At 46.1% G+C, this 21,613-nt stretch overlaps 1 protein-coding gene across 10 annotated transcripts in view; it reads right to left on the bottom strand.

The window, feature by feature from the left end:
• The window catches only part of LOC125461316 (protein CBFA2T2-like), a 151,392-nt gene that overhangs the window by 22,569 nt on the left and 107,210 nt on the right, over positions 1-21,613 (bottom strand). For 9 of the 10 annotated variants that reach the window (XM_059652735.1, XM_048549943.2, XM_048549941.2 and 6 more), the window contains 4 exons: positions 17,225-17,314; positions 7,070-7,248; positions 3,756-3,982; positions 2,065-2,153 (listed from right to left, as the gene is read on the bottom strand). In XM_059652735.1, coding sequence (XP_059508718.1) covers positions 2,065-2,153; positions 3,756-3,982; positions 7,070-7,248; positions 17,225-17,314 — 585 coding nt within the window. The remainder of the gene's footprint in view (positions 1-2,064; positions 2,154-3,755; positions 3,983-7,069; positions 7,249-17,224; positions 17,315-21,613) is intronic. The other variant, XM_048549949.2, reaches the window with a different exon arrangement.

Genomic DNA, 21,613 nt, shown 5'->3' with positions numbered 1-21,613 from the left:
TTGGGAAGAGGTGCCAGGTTGGATGATCAGCTGTGGTCATATGGAACTTTCGGGCAGGCTTGAAGGGCAGAATTGTCTACTCCTGTTGTCTATGTTTCTACGTGAGGCTGAGGATCTCACGGAATTACGCACAAGTGGAAAGGACGTAGGACAAAAGGCACCTGTTTTCTGAAAGGGCCAGCAGAGGCATGACTGCCCAAGTGGCTGCCATCTGTGCTGTTCATTTTAATGGGCAGGTTTTATCAGAATGGTCCTCCTGGCCCATCACCTGAAAAGTCAGGAGGGAACGTGCATTAGCAGAGTGGCAACGTCACTGGGCCAATAAGCCAGAGGTGCAGCGTGGAGACACTGGTGCAAATCCCACCAATAAATGCTATTAATTAAAAATAGAATTGGAACTGAAAGCTAATCTCGTTAATGGCGATGATGAAGTGGTCATCGATTACCGTGAAAACACACCTGATTCACCAGAGACCATCAGGGGAAGGAAATCTGCTATCTTTATCTGATCTGGCCCATACGTGACTCCAGGTCCAGATCATTGAGGTTTCCTCTTAGCTGCATCTTGAGGATGGTTATAGATGCGAAACACAAACTGACTGTCGCGACCGGAACCAAGTGGATCTTGTTGACTACAAGATGCTTGATTGAGGTTGTTAGCCTGGGCCAATCAGGGAGCCCTGGCTGAACAACATAAACAGGGGATTTCGAATCCCCTCAGTTCAGGGGACTGACTCAGAGTTGCAGACGGTAAGGAAGGCAGACACTGGAAGCTAGAGTCAGGTAATGTGGAGCTGGAAAAGCACAGCAGGTCATACAGCATTTGGGGAGCAGGAAAGTCAATGTTTTGGGTCAAAACCCTTTCTCAAGACTGGTGAAGATAAAACGTTTGTTGAGGGTGTGGATCCTCGTGAGGACAAAGGAATAGTAGAGGTCCCCTGCAGGTCTGGGAAAGCTCTGGAGCTGGGGGAGAGATAGAAGGTATTGAAGCATGGCTGTGAGCGCGGGGCTGAGAATCAGCAGGGGGAACAGTTTCTGGAGGCCCTGGAGGTGCTGTAGATAACGTTTGTCACGGTTGGGTGCAAATTGTGAGGGTCTGAATGTTATGCGGAGTCCATGGGCGTGGGCCGGCTGTGTAGACAGACACAGAGGAAGGAGACCTGGCTGTAGTAGCGAGATTGCTTCAGAATGTGGTCCAAGAGCTTCAGGACAGACCAGGGGGTTTGCAGCGGTAGGGAGATTCACTGAGCTGTCTTTGGAGGGAGGAGGAGAACTCTTGCAAGGTGGGCATCCTTAGAAGAGATCTGGCAGTGTTGGTTTTCAGCAACTTGGAGACAGTAAGGACTGCAGATGCCACAAGCCACAGTCCACAGGCGTTAGGCTGGAAAAGCACAGCAGATCAGGCAGTTTTTGAGCAGCAGGAATGTCAACGTTTCAGGGCCGAAACCCTTCGTCAGGGCTGGCAGGAGTTTTGGCCCCAAAATGTTGACTTTCCTGCTCCTTGGATGCTGTCTGACCCATTGTGCTTTTCCAGCTTCACACTTATTGTCTCCGAGCTGGGCTGGCCACAGCTGGTGTACTGCGCACAAGTAAATAAGGTGTGACTTGGTGGCAGGATATCGGTCTCTGTGCAGTCATTTCACTGACTTTGCCACCAATGTCTATATCCCCATGAGCAAATGAAAATAACTTGGGCAGAAGACCACAAATTCTGGACTTTAGAGGCTAGGCTCAGGCAAGGTTCTCACAGCAGGGAGGTGAGGCGGCGCTTGGGAATGTAGGGAGAAATGAGGAGATGAAAGAATAAGCAGGGTGACTCTCAGGGCTTTCCACCTGCCCTGGAACTTTCCCTGACCATCTCAAAATAAAGGCCTGATGGGAATGAGGGTAAAAGCTGGGTGAATTGCCCTAGGCCTCACCAATGGAAAACAGCAGATAGATTGGAAGCAAGGAGGTAGGCCACCAGGTGAATTTTACACCCCTCCCCCAGCCTCTGCAAACTGCCCAATGGAATCTGTAAAGTTCCGACAAGAAGGGCAAAGAGTAGGAGAAATCAGCACCTACATGATCCAAATGTTTCCATTCCTCAGCCCACTCACGGTCAGTCAGTCGGTGATCAATCATCTCTTCCTGATACACTGCACGGGATCCTCCTGGGGAAGATAAAGGAAGGTTAACCAACTGGAAGGTGCTGAAATGTCTTCAGTCTCATGCATGAACAGCGCGCTTCAAAGATCTTTGAGTACAAAGCTGTACCCAATGTTTCAAATCTTAAACATGAGAAACCCGAGAGGTTAATAGTGTCCACCAGAAAGTTAACACTGCGCTTGCTGCTACATCTTACTGGGGCCGTGCGCTGGAATTCAATCCCACTATTCCCAGAGTCACCTTAAAAGTTAAAGATTTTAACAAGTATGTAGAATTCCCCAATTTGCCCATCTCTAGACCAAGATTGACAGAAAGTATGGACCAAGTTTCTCTACTTAACAAAAATAACATTATTACAAGGTGCCTACAGGTAACTGTTGGCATGTAACTCCACAAAATTAAAACTCTAATGCCCTAAAACTACCCCCGTCACACACAGCACAAACTGACAGACATGGGCCGGGAGAGGAGGTGGTTATGGATGGAGGGTGGTGCAGGAAGGGAATTTAGTGGTTTCTATTCCCAGGATTGCTGAATGTGCCTCGTGCTAGTCAGAATGTTGCTTCTCAGTCATCCTTCTCTGGATGCTGCCCCTGGTTTGTCAGAGGCACAGGGTCCTGGTTCACTCGTACAAGATGTCTCCAGCTTGTAATTCAAATTCACAGCTTACTGCAATTTCTGGAGGGAAAAGAAACTAATTCTTTACAGGCAGAGATTTATTTTTTCTGAAGAATACAGGGGAAGAGAGATCCTGGGCTAATAGTGGTCTGAACATTTCTCTGGCTTGTTCACAAATCCAAGCTATTCAGCCGTTTAACAACCAATGACATAGTTGTTTGTAGGCAAAGGGCCATTGAAATTGGATAAGCATATGGACGTACATGGAATAGTGTAGGTTAGATGGGCTTGAGATCGGTATGACAGGTCGGCACAACATCGAGGGCCGAAGGGCCTGTACTGTGCTGTAATGTTCTATGTTCTATGAAGTTGATAGTTGGTCATTAGTCTACAAACTAATCAGCTTCATGTTGCCAAGTAAAGCTCCATTTGTACACAACCCTCAGCTCCGGTTCGTTTGCAAACTAAACTTCAAATACGGCTTGAACAAATGGCTGTACAAACAATGCTTACCGTGAGCATCAGATTTACCTCTCCAAAACATGCCAGAATTCTTGGTTTTAAAACAACTCTTTGTCATTTCAGTGCGAAAATAAATCACAAAAATAAGAAGACATGGTCTGTACACCACATGCGATCTGAATTCATTGGGCACGCAACATACTTCACCGTAACTAGATGAATGTTTGCATCCTACTCCACTGAGAGCTCTCTAGACCACACTGAAGGTTACCCAGTAAAATCTACAATTGTTCACGGTTGCGTACTGAGTCCTGGCTGAGGTGATTGTTAACGGGATCCCAAACCAGAGGATGCAGATTCCATATGGGAACCAATCCTCTTCCTTGATAACAGGTTTATTTATCAAACTATAATTGGCAAAACTGGCCAGAGTTGTCCTCCATGAACGACCCAACTCTTCACAGAAACTGGCACCACCGTGCATTCCTGTTGCGATAGCCATGACTACCCTGTGCCCTAGGGCTCACCGTGATGCCTATGTCGCTCTCTGTATTCCGGAAGTCTCTGTGGGTCTCTGTACAGGTGGTTAATGGCCACATCGTCCAGGCTGTAGTGCTGGAGTGGGGGAGGGGTTGGGTGCAGTTGCCCATTGGGAGGGTGAGGTATGCCAATGTTTGGGCTGTGCCGCTGGGCAGGGCTGATTGTGCACACCCGCTTTGCTGGAGGGTCTCGGTCAAAGCCATTCTCTTTATTCCTGCGGAGATGGGGAGAAAACATCATCATGCAGTGAAAGCTTTTAGGAGAAGAGTCCGTTATTCACATACTTATCAAACCATACGGTCATAGAATCATACAGTATACAAGAGGCCCTTTGGCCCATCAAGTCTGTACTGCCAAAAATACACTACCAGTTAGACTAGTCCCTCTTTCCCATACTTTGTCTTCAGTATTATGACATTCCGAGTAATTTTCATAGGTTGTGAGGTTTCCCACCTCAACTATCCTTCCAGGCAAAACATTCCAGATTCCCACCATCCTCTGGCTGGGAAATGTTTTCCTTAAATTCCCTCTAAACCTGCCGCTGTACACCTTAAGACTGTGCCCCCTTGTTAGCGACCTTTCCAAATCGCTGTGAGGGCAGGTAATGCCTCGGCCTCTGAAGGGCTGTATCTCTGAGAGTGCAGCAAACCCTCGGCACCACACTGCAGCTTTTCCATTTCTCTTCTCAGTTACTGGGCCCCGGACCCGACGGTGAAGGTGCTGAGCCACAGTTGACACGTAAACATGGCCTTACAGCCCTTGCTGGGGGTCAGCTGTGGCTCAGTGGGTAGGACCAATGCTGCTATATCAGAAGGTTGTGGGTTCAAGCCCCACTCCTCCAGAGAGCTCGCCATATTCTAAACCCAAATTCTACCCAGTATATCAATCTATTAGCTGCCCAGTTGTTGGAGAATTATTGAAAACTACCCTTTCCTTCAGTGAGAGTGGGGAAATATACATGAATTTTAGTGAACATTTACCCGTTATTTGGCCTCCAACTTGATCAAGGAAATGGGGCATGATAGGCTCCACTGGGAGAGATTGCAAGGGGGTATTGGAGGGGACAGAAGAGGGCAGTTTGCAGCAACCTCTTCCAACAACAGCCTGCCTTCCCAATGCTGTGCCCCTGATCAGGTATTGAGAGTCCGTCAATGAGGCAATCTCCATCACCTAGGCCTCAGGAGAATCTCACAGGGCCTGCTCTCAGGCAAACGTTGGGAACCTCTGGAGCCACTGCAATGAGCACCAAGCGGCACATTACTAGTCCTGACTGGCATCGTTGTTACCCGCAAGTGGGAGTCCTGTGTTGACTTCTTCCCATTCCCAATTTAGTTGGGGACAGTTTTCCCAACATTGGGAACCAGATAGTTCTCCTGGAACCCAGCCGGGCCATCATGCCCTTGTGGGTGGGGAGCCACGAAATTACACCCACCCAGTGCATCGCAGTGGGAGTGCTGTACTGTTGGAGATGCTGTTTTTCAGATGAGAAATCAGACCGAGGGTCCTTTTCTCTCTCAGGTGGGTGTGAAAGCATTGTCTATGAGAAGGACGGGATGGCTCCTTGATGTCCTGGTCAACATGAGCCACAGATTCAATTTACAGAATTCTGTAAACAGCATTCAAACAGAAACAAAGCCCATCACCACACTGCTTGACATGGCTACAAGACTGAAGTTGTTCTGTTAATGTGATGCGATAGTCTGTCCTTGAGCCCAGATTGTACAGCGGAATGCTCTAATGACTTTTGTTTTGATAAAGATCGTCTGTCCGAATTTGGCAGGCCTGTATTACTTCAGGCATTTCTGCGCACACACAAGTCATCGCATTGGAATGTCAATCCGTCCTTCATCAGATGCACACCCCCTCCCCCCAACACCACGACCATACCCGATCCCTCCTTGGACCATTGCTAAAAATGTCTGGATCTGATCCAATCACACTTAATTTTCTCACCACTCAAAGCCAAGAGGCAGCAAATATACTAACAGATCATATAAGGTCTTAACTGTACTGGCTTCACACAACAGATCTTTACAGGACCTGGCAAGTCTGAAAGCTAATGAAGCAACATTTATTATTTTTTGCTTTTAAAAACACATTCTGGGGTCTTTCAAATTAAGTGCTTTCCCGCTATTTATTTATAACTAAAAAAAAGTCTTCAGGACAACGGAAATGTAAATCTTTCTTTTATAATAAAATGAAACAAGAAATAGAAGAGATGGATATCTTGGTGCTATTGCAGAACTCACTTTACTGTCAGAGAATGTATTCATCCAATGGTTACAGCACAGAAAGAGGCCATTCAGCCCATTAAGCTCATTCCAGCTCCTAACAAAAATTACCCGGTGAGCCCCGCCTACATTTCCATTGCCCGTCTCATTGTAATTCGTCAGCCTTCAGGTTCATGTCCAATTGCCGGCTGAAAGTCACAACTGAACCTGCCTCTGCCATTCTCCCTGCCAGTGAGTTGCACATCCTGATTGCCTACTGCATTTCCTTATGTGGCCTTTTAACTCATTCATCAGTCGCCTCACTACATTTTTGCAATCCCACCCCCACCAACCCTTCTGCCAACAGAGATAGTAGGAACTGCCGATGCTGGAGAATCTGAGATAACCCGGTGTGAAGCTGGATGAACACAGCAGGCCAAGCTGCATCAGAGGAGCAGGAAAGCTGACGTTTCGGGCCTAGACTCTTCTTCAGAAGGGTCTGAAGAAGAGTCCCGACCGGAACGTCAAGCCTTCCTGCTCCTCTGATGCTGCTTGGCCTGCTGCCTTCTGCCAACGGAACAGGTTTGCACTGTCCACTTTACTTAGGGCCCTCACAATTTCGGACATCTCCCACAAACTTCCCCTCTTGTATGCACAGCAGCTCCTCTTTACCCTCATTGAAGACCCTGCGCCCTGGAACCTTTCTTGTAAAGCTTTTCCGCACCCTCTCTACTTTCTTACAGTCTGGTGTCCAAATTTGGGCATCCAAACTCCAGATTTTTCTGAAGAAGGGTCTAGGCCTGAAACGTCAGCCTTCCTGCTCCTCTGATGCTGCTTGGCCTGATGTGTTCATCCAGCTCTACACCTTGTTATCTCAGATTGTCCAGGTGGAGCTGTTTATTTATAAAGCTTCCCGCTGCGATCTCCTCGACAGTTCAGCTAGAGAGGCAGGACGTTTATGTTCACTGCCCAATCTCTTCTGGGCATCACCCCTTCTTCTCACTGCATTTTAACTCTAACATGCCTGATCCACCACGTCCAGGGGCATCCCATCCCCCAAGCCTCAGGGTGTATCAATGGTTGGGTTTTACCTTTCTGGGCTGCTCCTCTTGCCGTTCTCGTTGACCTCCAGCAGGTCCGTTGAGTTGACAGGGGATGTGGCATTGGCATTCAGCAGCAGGTGCTCATGTTGAGCCAGGTACTGAGCTGGCGTTTGTTTGGCGGAACGAGCACAGTGCAGTAGTTCTCGCTGCAGCAGTGGCAGATTGGCCTGGGAAAACAAAAGTCACACACAAGACCTCACCAACACCTCCAAGCATGATCCATTATCCTCCCATTTTCACCTACTCATGGTCGCCGCAAGCAGCTTTCCTTTATCCTTGGCTCACCATCACCCATCCTTTTGACTGTCTGACTGCTGTTTTATCTGTCTGGGCTTCATCTCCACCTCTCCTCTCATTCCTTTAGTACCTCACCCCCAACCTTCAGCATGCGTACCCCTTTTTCCCAACTACTAACAGTTCTGAAGAAGGGTCACTAGATCTGAAACGGTAAATCTGCTTTCTCTCCATAGATGCTGCCAGACTTGCAAAGTTTCTCCAACAATTTCAACTTTCATTTCAAACTTCCAGCATACACAGTTCATGGTTTTCTTGTCCATTATTTCTCTAAGTCATCAACTGCATTTACATAGCATCATCCATGCAGCATAATCACTATAAAACATTGATCCATTCATTATCACTTTGCGGTATGCAGGAGTTTGCTGTGTGCAGGCTGTTCACTGCATTTTTTCAGTCAATAAAGTACTTTGAAAAGTGTTTGAAAGGTGTTAGAGAAATGCAAGCCTTATTTTTGTTTAATGTGTCGAATTAATTTCACCCATAATGTCATCTTTTCTTATACCTGGACAGAATCAATTCTCAGAATGAAATACGCTTGAGTTCTTGGACGATGGTTCGGCCACTTTTAGAATACTGCTTTCAATTCTGGTCTCCCTGCTACAGGAAAGATACTGTCAAACTAGAAAGGGTTCAGAAAAGATTTACAAGCTTGTTTCCGGGTTGGAGGGTTTGAGCTACGGGGACAGGCATGAGTAGGCTGGGGCTATTTTCCCTGGAGCTTCTGAGGCTAAAGGGTGACCTTATAGAGGTTTATAAAATCATGAGGGGCATGGATAGGATGAATAGTCAATGTCTTTTCCCCAGGGTAGGAGAGTCCAAAACTAGAGGGGCTTAGGTTTAGGTGAGAAATGGAAAGATTTAAAAGGGGCCTGAGGGGCAACTTTTTCACACAGAGGGCGGTGCATGTATGGAATGAGCTGCCAGAGGAAGTGGTGGAGGCTGGTACAATTACAACATTTAAAAGGCATCTGGATGGGTACATGAATAGGGAGGATTTAGAGGGATATGGGCCAAATGCTGGAAAACGGGACCAGATTAATTTAGGATATCTGGTCGGCATGGACAAATTGGACCAAAGGGTCTATTTCCATGCTGTACATCCCTATGTTACAAACTGCAGCAAGACAAGTTCTTCCAGCAATGATATCACCTATCAGCAGAGATAAAACGCCAGGGAGAAAAGGGTCCTTTAATTGCTAATTGTGGCTATGACATGCGAAGGGGCTGATTAGTGGATGCTTCACATGTGCCTGTGTCAATGTGCTATGTTACCAAACAAGACTGAACTCCAGCTACAAGTCAGCCAGCACAATAGCACCAGCAAATTCTTTTCTGGACACAAGCCCATGTTATCAGGGGGAGCCAGAGAAAATGAAGGGGCTGGCGCGAAGTGTCTTGAGATGACAGTGAAATCTGAAACAAACATATTCCCAGTGACAAACCAGTCAAGTGTGGTAATGTACAATAAAAAATATCTTCATTTCCCAGGCAACAGGGACCAAGCTCCCCTCTCATTTGGGAAATTTGGACGGATATACACAGAATTTAATCAGACGTACAGTGCTGAAACAAATCATTTAGCCTGACCGGTCAACACTGCTGGTTATGGTCAAGATTTTTGGCCACCTGCCTAATACCTCTGTGAGTGACTTGCAATTGAACTTTCTTGATAACGCTCCTGTGAAGTGGCTTGGGACATTTTACACCATTAAAGGTACTTTATCAATGCAACCCGTTGTTATGTTCCACATGAACCTCTTCCTGTCCCTCTTTTTCCCACATTACCAGCAAGTAAGGTGATGGCATAATATAATATCACAGGATTATTGATCCTGGGAGCCTAGATTCAAATCCTGCCATAGAAGTTGGTGAAATCTGAACTCAACAATAATCTTGTCTTAAAATCTGGAATTGAAAATCTTCAAAAACCCACTTGGTTCACTATTGCCCTTCATACGAAAAAAATATACTGTTTTTATCTGGTCTAGGACTCCAGACCCCACAGCAATGTGGTTGACTCTTAACTCTGGGCAATTAGGGATGAGCAAGGAAATGCTGGCCTCGTCAGTGATGCATACATCTGTCAAATGAATTAAAAAACAAGCCCTACTTCTTTCTAAAACAAAAAATTACTGGAAAAGCTCAGCAGGTCTGGCGGCATCTGTGGACAGAAATCAGAGTTAGCGTTTCGGGTCCAGTGACCCTTCCTCGCAACTTGAGGAATGTTAACCCTGCTTTCTCTCCACAGATGCTGCCAGGCCTGTCGTTTATCTCAAGAGGGTTGGAATATAAAAGCAGCGATGTGCTTCTGAGGCTTTATAAGGCTCTAGTTAGCCCCCATTTAGAATACTGTGTCCGATTTTGGGCCCCACACCTCAGGAAGGACATACTAGCCCTGGAGCGTGTCCAGCGGAGATTCACACGGATAATCCCTGGAATGGTAGGTTTAACGTATGATGAACGGCTAAGGATCCTGGGATTGTACTCATTAGAGTTTAGAAGGTTGAGGGGAGATCTAATAGAAACTTACAAGATAATGTATGGTTTAGAAGGGGTGGACGCTAGGAAGTTGTTTCCGTTAGGCAGGGAGACTAGGACCCGTGGGCACAGCCTTAAAATTAGAGGGGGTAAATTTAAAACTGAAATGAGACGACATTTCTTCAGCCAGAGAGTGGCAGGCTTGTGGAATTCATTGCTACGGAGTGCAGTGGAGGCCGGGACGTTAGATACCTTCAAGGCAGAAATCGACAAATTCTTGATCTCACAAGGAATCAAGGGCTACGGGGAAAGTGCAGGGAAGCGGTGTTGAAATGCCCATCAGCCATGATTTAAATGGCGGAGTGGACTTGAAGGGCCGAATGGCCTTACTTCCAATCCTATGTCTTATGGTCTTTCCAGCATTTTTTGTTTTGTTGCTGACTTCCAGCCTCCGCAGTTCTTTATTCCCGGTTTCTTCCTCCCTTAAATAGCTTCTCCTGAAATGCATCATTCCACCATCTATTTGCCTCAACGCTTTGCAACGGTAAGTTCCAAATTCTCACCAGTCTTTCACCCAGGTAGAGGTTTCTCCACAATCCCCCACTGGATAGTTCAGTTTACTCAAACAATGCTGATTACACAGTGCAATTCCAGACTATTACATGGCCAAGTCTTATTTTCTAGGGCTCCGACTCCCCCACTGGCTTGGTGGATAATAAGTGCTATACTGAGTCACACAGACCAGGAAAACTTCGATCTCATGGCTATATAAAGCTCAGCAGGGTTACTGGAACTGGTTTCCAACATCCCCAGACAGGAAACTAGGGAGTCAAAAGCAAATCAAGGTCTCTACGGAAGATAAGATTCCACTGTGCGTGTGTGGATCCAAAGTGAGCTCAGATTGGTCTTGGGTGTGATGCTTTCTTCATCAAATAGTCCACTGGTACCCACTGTCCCAAATGGCAATTTGAATGTAAGGAAAGTTTAAACTTCACCTTAGATCAGCACGAGTAAGGACACAATAGGATTAAAACAAGCTAAAGTCTTAGATCACAGATGTTTGTTTTAATTCATTGTTCAGGGTGAGAAAGGAAAAATAAATGGAGCCAGCCTGACATTTTAACACTAAAGGTGCTACATAAATCCAAGATCGCTTTCAGTAAAAATGACAAATTTTACATGGAGAATGTATTTTTGGGAGAATTATTTATGCTTTTACTTTTGTGCAGAGAATGTTAGGGTTGGGGAGGTGAATAGAGCACAGTTTAAAACACTGTTTACTCATTCACCGGCAGTACAAAACCTCAGATGTATCTGACTGCCTGAAACTTCATAACTCCAACTCTGGGTAAAGCTTCCTAAGAACCTTTCGATAAAGTTCATCTCCCAAAGAGAGAAGACAGAAAGAGGAAAAACTCTCAGACACGGACACACACAGACACACACATACATGCACACACAGACACACGCATATGTGCACACATGCATGCGCACACAGACATGCATGTGCATACATACACACACACAAAGAACACAGTTACACACACATCTGCATACAGACATTGAGACATGCTTGCACACACAAAGACACGGATTCCTAAATGCACATTAATGGATACCGACATAAATGCACAGGTCCATGCAAAGATATACACACATATGCAGGGACATACACAGACATTCAAGCCCACATAGACACATGCACACATACATATACATGCACAAAAACATCACACCTGTACATATAAGATAACAAAGTGTTTTGCTCACACACTTGCAAACTTAGCTCAAATTCCCATTTTAATAGGCAGAAACACAGTTTGATATTATGCAAACAAATGCACTCTAGCAAGCTTTCCTTTCGCTTTGGCGAGTTCAAAGACAATTAGAGCCGAGCAATGTTGATCGGAATGGGCCACGGAGTCTTGCTGGTGCTAATGTCAGCAGTGGACCCAGTAATTGAAATGGTTTCCATTATCTTTGCAGCGAGCAATTTGACATACTGCAGATTGGAATGGGAGTCGGAGGGTTACATTAATGTAATGAAAGGCAGGCTGAAGTGAAGGCAGTTACAGCTGCTTCCTCTCATTGAGGATTCAGCTCAAATATCCAAACACATATGGTCCCTGTCATTTACTTTTCCCTCAGAGGGCGGATGCTATGGCGTTGAGTGAGAAAAAAATCCTCCCGTTCGAATGATTGCCACTAAGTGATATGGAGCCCATATGGTGTGCGATGCTTCGACAAAATAAAAAGAGGTTGCAGCACGGTTTCACACTCATGCTCCGCAACAGACATCACCACCTCCCCCCCACCCTCCCCTCTTCCACCGTCTCACCAACAACACCACCAACTCTCCTCCTCTACCCCCAACCTCAGGAGGGCGAGTCCCATGATAAACATCACTCATGCAAGACTGTGCTGAAAACGTCAACTGCAAGAATAAAACAAAAAAAATCTACCCACTTCAATAGAAAGAAAAATAAAGTTCGGACGTAAACATCACAAATAAAAATTGCAATGGGTGAAATGAGGCAGATAAAGAAACCCCTGGATGAACTACGGATGCTGGAAACTCATAAACAAGAGCAGAAATTGCTGGAGAAACTCGACAGGTCTGGCAGCGCCTGTGGATGGGAAAGCAGTGTTAACCTTTCGAGTCCAAATACCTTTCTTCAGAACTGACGGGAGCTCGGAAAAGGCTGGTCTTTAAGACTCTTTCTCCCCTGGCTGAGTATTTCAAGAACTTTCTGATTTTGTTTCAGAAAATGGCAGAAATATCTGGAAACCTCAGACAAGCTTACACTAATGGTGGCTTTGAACCAATGGATTCTGTTGTGAAAGGCACGTTTTCTCGCGTCAGCATTTTCTACCTGTACTTTGTAAAATAGGATGATTAGAGACATGCCATGTCCCTAAATACTGCTCTGCCTTCACTAGGATCACAGACTATCAGCTACTTCACCTCCACTTTCCTCCCCTGTTTCCTGCATCACTTGCTTCCCTTTGGAATCCAAAGATCTATTTTGTCTCGATCATTCTCAACAGTCGGGAGCAGCCACTGATCTGAGGTTGAGAGTTCCAAGGATCCACAAACTCCAAATCTTTCCACATTTCAGTCCAAAATGGCTGACACCTTGTTTTGAAAAGGTGACAACTGCGCCCCCCTCCATCATTCTCGATTCCCCCAGCCAGGACAACTAAGAAGCTCAGAAAATGCAATTGCGATGGTTGGCAATTTACCGAAGAGGGGTATCTTTGAGATATGATTAATTAGGAGCTTATATCGAGACACAGTCACTTGCTGCCAACGCACTCCTCCTTCCCTAACTCAGGGTTTGGGATCTGACAGAAACACATGGGCACCATGAATGATGTGACCCTTTACAAAGGGAGTTGCAGCACTGTTGAGTCCACATCTCTGGACATATATTCCTTGGCGTTTAATGACAATGAACTCTGAATGTGTCCAATCATGTGCATCTGCCCCAATAGAGCCAAATGTTCCAAAGGAAATGCAATTAAAAATACCTTCTTGTCGGAATTTTCTCGCAGATGTTGCTGGCTGCAGCATTTGCGGAGGCGAACTGTCAATTCCTGGCCAGCCCAGGCTGATCATGAATAATCTGGCGTCTCTAAAAGTCTCCGGAATGATCCAGACATGGGATAGAATGTGAGCATGAACCTTTGTCAAAGGAGACGGGAAGTGGTCGAGGCCTGTGCAGCTTTCACAAAGGGCTGTGAAATAATCAAAAGTTCAATGCCATTTCTCTTTCCAACTCTGCTGTGAAACTTCAGCAGACAAAGTGGGGCATTCCAACGAAGTGGTCATTTAGTCCCATCTGATTGTAGGAAATGGGCAGTAAATGGTGGGTGGACCCAATTCTATCTTCAGCAAGGTCCTCCCAATTGACACTTCACTTTGTCTGACTTCAGCAAACGCTTGCATGGAGGACAGCAAACTACGTCTCCACTGTGAACCCATTCAGAAACCATTGCAGTGCTTCAGTGGGAACACAGCGGGATTTGGAGGCTATGAGAGCAGAGGCCAGTGGGTGCAGGGGCCGTAATAATGTGGCTGGAGTTCTACAGTGGCCATCCCACTGAGCTCACAAGCTCCACCACCCCCAACCCACCACCCCACCTCCAATTCCGGGGAGTTCTGTTCTCAATCTTCAGTCAGGGACCCTAGTGAAGTAAGTTGTTCAATGGGACACTTCCTGGTCCATCAAACCCACTTGGAATATCACGACAGCTCTGGCTGCTACGCGGAAGGCTGTCATTTAGGCAAATCTGTAGCACTAATAGAAAGTGCATCATTTTCGCCCCTCGAGGGGCTAATCAGGTATCTGTCCAGAGACCAAATCTGCAACAGCTCCACTAACGCAAGAGTGAGAGTCACTGTCATGGACTCATTCACCAAGATGAGCATTTTTGATATGTTCAAGACTTAAGACCATGAAGACCTTATTCCCCCAGTGACCTCATTAAAAGGCTCTTGACTGTTGCAGTCAAAAGATGTCATTTAATTGCCAGTCCAAATCACACAGTGCATTCAGCCACTGATTAACATGACACACTCCTTTTTCAGTGACTTTAATGTGGAACATGAATAAAAGCTCTGCAAAGGTGAGCTCATTCTTCATTTATATATTAATCTGGCATCCAGTGTCTATCAGGCATCGCTTATTGTAGCGGCTGCAGAACAATTTTCCTCAAACAAAGGCAGAAAAGAAAGCCAGGGACTTAACCAGGGTGGCTCAGTTGTTTCCGCACAGGACCAGGGACCCAGGTTTGATTCCAGCCTTCGGCGAATGTCTGTGCAGAGTTTGCATGTTCTCCCCGCGTCTGCATGAGTCTCCTCCGGGTGCTCCAGTTTCCTCCCACAGTCCAACGATGTGCAGGGTAAGTGGTTTGGCCGTGCTAAATTATCCTGTAGTGTGCAGGCTAGACATGAATATTCAGCGATAGGATGGGGAGCTGGGATGCCCTTCAGAGGGTCAGTGCACACTTGATAGGCCGAATGGCCTCCATGTGCATCCTGGGGATTCTATCCACCAAATTTTAGCAGTGGCATTTTCACGTGATTCTCCTCAGCATTCGAAATGACCTGGACTTGCCTATTTATGGCCCACAGGCTGGAAGAAGGAATTCGGGTTTGACCAGATAAAACATTAAGCCCATTGAACAGCTGTGCGACGGCTGGATTCTGCAAACCTCTCAGTCCTTCCTCAACATTCCACTTTGTGCTTTCAAACAGATGGATAACGGCAACCCAGAGAAAAACAAAAAGAATGTTATTTTGCGTGGAAAGTTCTGGGAGGAGGGTTTGCCGGGGAGTCAGTGTTGTGGCTGGTGGCGATAGAAGGTGCGGAGTAGTTGTGAGGCTGGAGACTGTCAATAACACACAATCCATGGCGCCAGTGAACAGTTTAGAAACACAAAATACCACAGACAATAAGGGATTGCTTATGCAAAACGGACTGCAACAGTTCAGGAAGGCAGCTCACCACTAGCTTCTCAACGGACAACGAGAAATGCTGGCTCAGCCAGCGACACCCACATTACACAAGTGAAAAGTAAAAAATAAATCACCACGGTCAGGTCGCCCTGCAATAATCCATGTGACAATTCAGTAAATTTCAATGTCCCTCTCCTGGAAAATTCTCCCTTCTGAAACGGATACCAAAAATGGGAAATCACCTTAAAGATACGGACTGCCGGTCCTCCGAAGCTGATCAAACACCTCCAGGAAGTGACTAACTTTCTGTTACAGAAAGCATAGGGGCAACAGAGAAAAAGCTCTTGTTTGAATACTTGGGCTTGTTAGTGGTAAAAGTCTTGGCGATTTTGAAATGGCGGGCAGTTGACAATGGTCTGAGCAGGTCACAGAGACTTAGCGACTGGTGAGGCCACGTTGTGGGGTGAGGGAAAGGCGGCGGTGGGGGTGGGGGAAGGGTAGGTAGGATGACAGGCCCACCTCACTCTGCAGTATCTGCACTGCACTGCCTTTGCTGGAGTGGCCCCTTAATGGGGCAGGTTTCACACTAGAAACAAATTATTCTTAATAATGTGGATAAAGAGTCCGATACAGGATGTCCAATTAGTCGCTATTCATGTGACATGATGCTTAACAGAAGAGAGGGCAGTGAGAGAATACAGCATGTAGTTCGGGTCTGGAATGCACTGCCTGGAAACATCATGGAGGTAGGTTCCACTGGGACATTCAAGAAGGGCACTGGTTGATTATTTGGATAGAAATGGTGTGCAGGGATATGGGGAAAAGATGAGAGATTGACATTAGGGAACAGAACCAGAGCAGGCACAATGGGCTGAATGGCCTATTCCTTCAAGTACCAATTTTGTGATTCTGAGATACTGGTGACTGTCTTTGGAACCAAGGGCTTCTCCTGTTGGAAGAGATTTTGTCGAGGAGTTGGGGATGTGGGGAGGGGAGATGGGGGGCGGGGGTGGCTGTTGGTGGAGGTTGGAGGCCATTCCGCCACCTGTTGGCTTAACAGCCAGAGAGAAACTCACTTATGCCTTCTCTGGGAAGGTCCATTTGCTGCTCTTGCCCCACTCAGAGGCTAAGGGCACGTGGTCCCCACGATCAAGGACACAAGACGTGGAACTCTGCAGGACTCTCCCCGATGCTGAGGCCTTCGATACACAGGAGTTGCTGGTCGTGCTCTCTGCATGGTGACACTCATCCCAGCTGGTTACTGTGAAATGAAGCAGTGCAGCAATGGGATCTGACTGCTGAATTGCACAGGGGCCTCTCCAATCCAGGGTCAATTTCAGCAGAAATGGGGAAGAATTGCAAGCCACCCTCTGCCCGATTACATATATTCCCTTACATCCAGAACACTCCTTCAGAGAGGGTTAGGGTTAGGGTCAGGGTCAGGGTCAGGGATTCTGCATCTTCATTGTTAACTCTCTTTCTCCCACTGACACTTCTTTAAACAAAGGGTTGTCGAGACTGGATCTCCAAGTATATTTAATACTGAGATGGGCAGATCTTTAATTAATAAGGGAATCCAGGGTGACAGTGAAAAACGCAGGAAAGTGGAGTTGAGGATTATCAGATCTTCGAAAGGCAGAACAGACACAATGTGCTGAATGGCTTACTTCTGCTCTTACGTCTTACAGTCTGACTCATTGAATATTCCAACCATTTTCTGTTTCTATCCCGGATTTCCTGCATCTGCAGCCCTCTGCTTTGCGACTCGTGATAACTTCCAGGATGGATTTCCAATATCCTCCCTTCTCCCATTCCTCCTACCCTGTCTCACTTCCCAAAAAAAACGAAAGCTGGGCTCTCACAAGACAATGGACATTCTTCAAAATGGAAGAAGACTGCATTACCTTTAAGAATGGAATTACAAAGGGGCGCAATGGGAAGTTTGTTGCTTCTTGCAGCTTGGAATGAAACTCTTCAATGGTCACGGTTGAGTTCTGGAAGGGTAGGTAAGAAAATAAAAAAAGAATGTCAGCTGTGTGTTTGTAAGCGAAGCCATATTCTCAGGGTTTTAACTTTGCTGCAATATTCCAATATCATCCCTCCCTCCAAACAGATAGTTTTAGGTCCATCAAGAACTGGTCCTTGTTGAACTCAACACTTGGGTTTATAAACTACCAGCCAACGCAAGCAGGAGAGGCAATGGCCTGGGTGTTTTTGTCATTAGGCTATTAATCTTGAGACCCAGATAATTTTCTGGGGGCCCCCAAGTTCAAATCCTGCCACAGCAGATGCTGGAATTGGAATTCAGTGAAAATAATCCGGGATTATTAGCACTGCTGTCTCACAGCGCCAGGGCCCCGGGTTTGATTCTAGACATGGGCGACAGTCTGTGTGACTTTGCTCCAGGTGCTCCGGTTTCATCCCATAGTCCAAATATGTGCAAGTAAGGTGGGTTGGCCATGCTAAGTTGTCCATACTATTCAGGGGTGTGCAAGTTAGGTCTGCTAGCCATGGGAAATGCAGGGTTACAGGGACAGTGAGGGAGCTGAATCTGGTTGGGATGCTCTCTGGAGGGCCAGTGTGGACTTGTTGGACCGAACGGCCTGTTTCCACACTGCAGGGATTCTATAAGAGCCCAATGACAACCAGGTCGGGGAAAAATCCATCTGGTTCACTAATGCCCTTCAGGGAAGGAAATCTGCCACCCTTATCTGGTCTGGCCTACAAGTGACTCCAGACCCACAGCACTCTCAACTGCTTCCGGGCAATAGGGATTGACAATAAATACTGACTTTGACAGCCATGCCTTATGAGCAAATGTAAAAATAAATTCCACAATGGAGTCGAACCAACAAGCCTCCAAAAACCAACCAAGTCAATGTTAACAACTCATTCGATGCTTTCAGGACCTCTTTTCTATTCCAAAAATGAAGTGTAACCAGAAAAGGAGCCAGATGCAGTGGCCAGAACACCCCAAACCCAAATACCATCAACTTCACTGAAAATCACTTGACTAATACAATTTAACAAAATTTACCTGCTTAAAAAGCAATTTCCTTGTGTAAAGATTTTGAGAAAAAAACTTTTGAATGTCGGCAAGCACACACATTGAGTTGCAATAATGAACAAACAGCAAAATAACATTAGTCACAAACAAATTGTGCTCATGTCAACATAGGGGTAGGCACACAGGTTAATCAGTTGCCTGCCTTCAACTGTTCTCCAGACGTAAGAGAATTTTGAAGTATTATTTGTAAATTAAATAAAACTTCAATCAACTGAGGAGGCCACATCCACATTGGTCAGAACAATATTTCTGTCATGTTTATATCAACTAGATCTGACCTCGTTGATGAAAAACACTAACTCGGTGGAAATAGGGACAATGAGAGGATGATTTAAGGGAAGTTTCATTAGGCCCTGTGATGATGATTGCCCCTTTATTGTCAATTGTTCAATGAGATTGTCAGGGTGTCCACTATATCCAGAAGTAGCTCACAAAGCACGTGCAGAGTCAGACTCGATATAAAAATGGATGTGTAAGTTATGCTTTACGTAACATCTTAGGGTTAGATATAAAGACACTTTCTCAAAAAACACAATAAGCAGGACACCCATTTTAAAATGCAAACAGGATTTTGGCACAATACAAATTGACACAGTTTAGTTTTGTGTTCTCTAAAATGCCACAGGTTGTAACAGAGTGTTTTCTATAATCTTTGTAGCCAGGGTCAGGACCAAGCAAACCAAAGCAGAGCCTAGTGAAAGCATCAAGCTTGCTTAATCAAAGTGCCTCAGACCCCACTCCTTAATACCGCACTGTGACATTGCTACATTCGCAAACAGTTATAACCTTGTGGTCTCCAAACAGTTTTGTTAACATGTGCTGAATTGGGGGCTTTACTCCGGTACCCACAATCTCCTCTTAACTCATTTCAGATTGGAGGTTTACAGTCAGCAGCTTAGAACAAAGACTTTAACACAGTCATTGGTCTGTGTTCTCGGCCATAAAGAAGGCCCAAAGCATAGCAAGGCAGCAGTGGGATGGCTTGTACCCAACCTACGCAGGCATTGTCCTTCATCCTGAATTTGTACAGCCCACTTTTGCAACAGGCATTCTGAATGCCCACCTAAAACAGCACTTAGGCTCACTCATCAACATCTCCATGGGGCCTAAGTTCTATGGGAAGACATTGGGCTGCTGTGAGTGGAAAAAATGCCTTTCACGGTGACACAGGGGCACTCTTCCTGGTCACGCTGAATGTCTACTCCCTGAGATTTCTCATCAACTATCTCCCTGCATCACCCCATCCTAACCTCTGACTTCACTGTCCTCCCCTCCTCTCTCCTGAGGCTTAGCATTGGGCCACTGGAGTACAACATGCCCGTGGGGCCTCGACAGGAGACAACAGCTCAATCGGAACACATCTGGCCAGTTTTAGGACTCTCTGTTCCAGAGTGTGATGCTTTGGTTGAATAAATCCCACTCCAGCTTCAGGGCAATGGCCTGTGATTTGACAGGAAGGAACCTTCAAGAGGATATCCAACAAATGGGTGGCTCAGTGGCTCAGTGGTTAGCACTGCAGCCTCACAGCGCCAGGGACCTGGGTTCGATTCCAGCCTCGGGCGACTGTCTGTGTGGAGTTTGCACATTCTCCCCGTGTCTGCGTGGGTTTCCTCCGGGTGCTCCAGTTTCCTCCCACAGTCCAAAGATGTGCAGGCTAGGTGGATTGGCCATGCTAAATTGCCCATAGTGTTCAGGGGTGTGTGGGTCACAGGGGGATGGGTCTAGGTGGGATGCTGCATGGGGCAGTGTGGGCTTGTTGGGCCGAAGGGCCTGTTTTCACACTGTAGGGAATCTAACGTAATCTAAAAAACAGGGAACCAGGCAGAAGAATTAGAAACAATGGGTGGATGAGAAAAGTCTGTTTTGAAGGGGAGAAAAGGCAGGGAGAGGCAGACGGAAGACAGAGTCATACAACATGAGAATGAATGGTTTGAGTCATAAGGACAGGCTAGATTTCACTTTTCTACTAGAGCGTAGGAGGTTGAGGTTGATCTCAGAGGTTTACAAAATCATATAGATAGGGTGAATGGCAGGTGTCTTTTCCCTAGCATGGGGGATTTCAAGACTAGGGGCATATTTTTAAGGTGAGAGGAGAAAGATTTAAAAAACACAGGAGGGGCCATGTTTTTTTACACAGGGTAGTCTAGGGGAAGTAGTGGGTGTGGGTACAGTTACAACGTTTAAAATACATTTGGATAAGTACATGAATAGGAAGTGTTTGGAGGGATATGGACCAAGTGCAGGCAGGTGGGACTGGTTTAGTTTGGGATTATGGTCGGCATGGACCGAAGGGTCTGTTTCTGTGCTGTATGGCTCCATGACTCTATGATACAAATAGCAACACCGCCAATGTAGAAATGCACAAAGCTGAACTAATGGAATTATTGGGTGTTAAATGGCACGAGCTACAAATACGAAAGCAGATGGAATGTTGAATGTAAGCCCACAGTTAAAGTAACGTGTACGGCCTGGGTACCACACTCAAGAAGAAACTAACATTGCACTGTCGACTCACCGGGATGTTGTACAGTTGTCACTGACCCAGAGGAATGCAGTCATGGTCTCTCATTAAAAGACAGGTGACTGGTGCTAAGTGTATCCATACCTCAGCCAATGGTGAGGTCACAAGGAAGGGAATTTTGTGCTCACCTCAGGAAGTGAACCTGCAACACTCTGCATCAGACACAGCCATCCTGCCAACTGAGCTAGACTCCTCCCAGACGCTACAATGCCGCATGGTGTGGAAAGATACATACTTGGCAATGAGCTTAACAAATTAGAATTAATTTAGATTACACAGAGGCGTTCAAAAAGCAGCTGTTTCGGGTCAAGAATAGAGGGGATAAGGTAGGTAGAATTGTATGGTTTTCTGTAGTTTAAGAGTTGAGTTTGAGGTAATTGATACAGAGTTATATTTAACAGATTTAAGACAGAATAAGGGAACTTTTTTTATAAAGGGCTAGGAGGCCATGGGAGAAACTGTTAGAATTAGCCATTCAAGCAGAAAGCATGTCAATATTCGAGATTAGGTCAATTAGACATCTGCTTGTACAGAAAGAATCTGTCCTGTTACTGATGTAGCTTTTTGTAATTCCGCAGCCAGCTGCTTCTTTACAAGGAATCAAGGGCGACGGGGAGAGTGCAGGGAAGTGGAGTTCAAATGCCCATCAGCCATGATTAAATGGCAGAGTGGACTCAATGGGCCAAATGGCCTTACTTCCACTCC

The sequence above is a fragment of the Stegostoma tigrinum genome, chromosome 19 (genome assembly GCF_030684315.1).
Source record: "Stegostoma tigrinum isolate sSteTig4 chromosome 19, sSteTig4.hap1, whole genome shotgun sequence".
NCBI lineage: Eukaryota > Metazoa > Chordata > Chondrichthyes > Orectolobiformes > Stegostomatidae > Stegostoma > Stegostoma tigrinum.
This window is presented reverse-complemented; position numbering and strand designations above follow the sequence as displayed.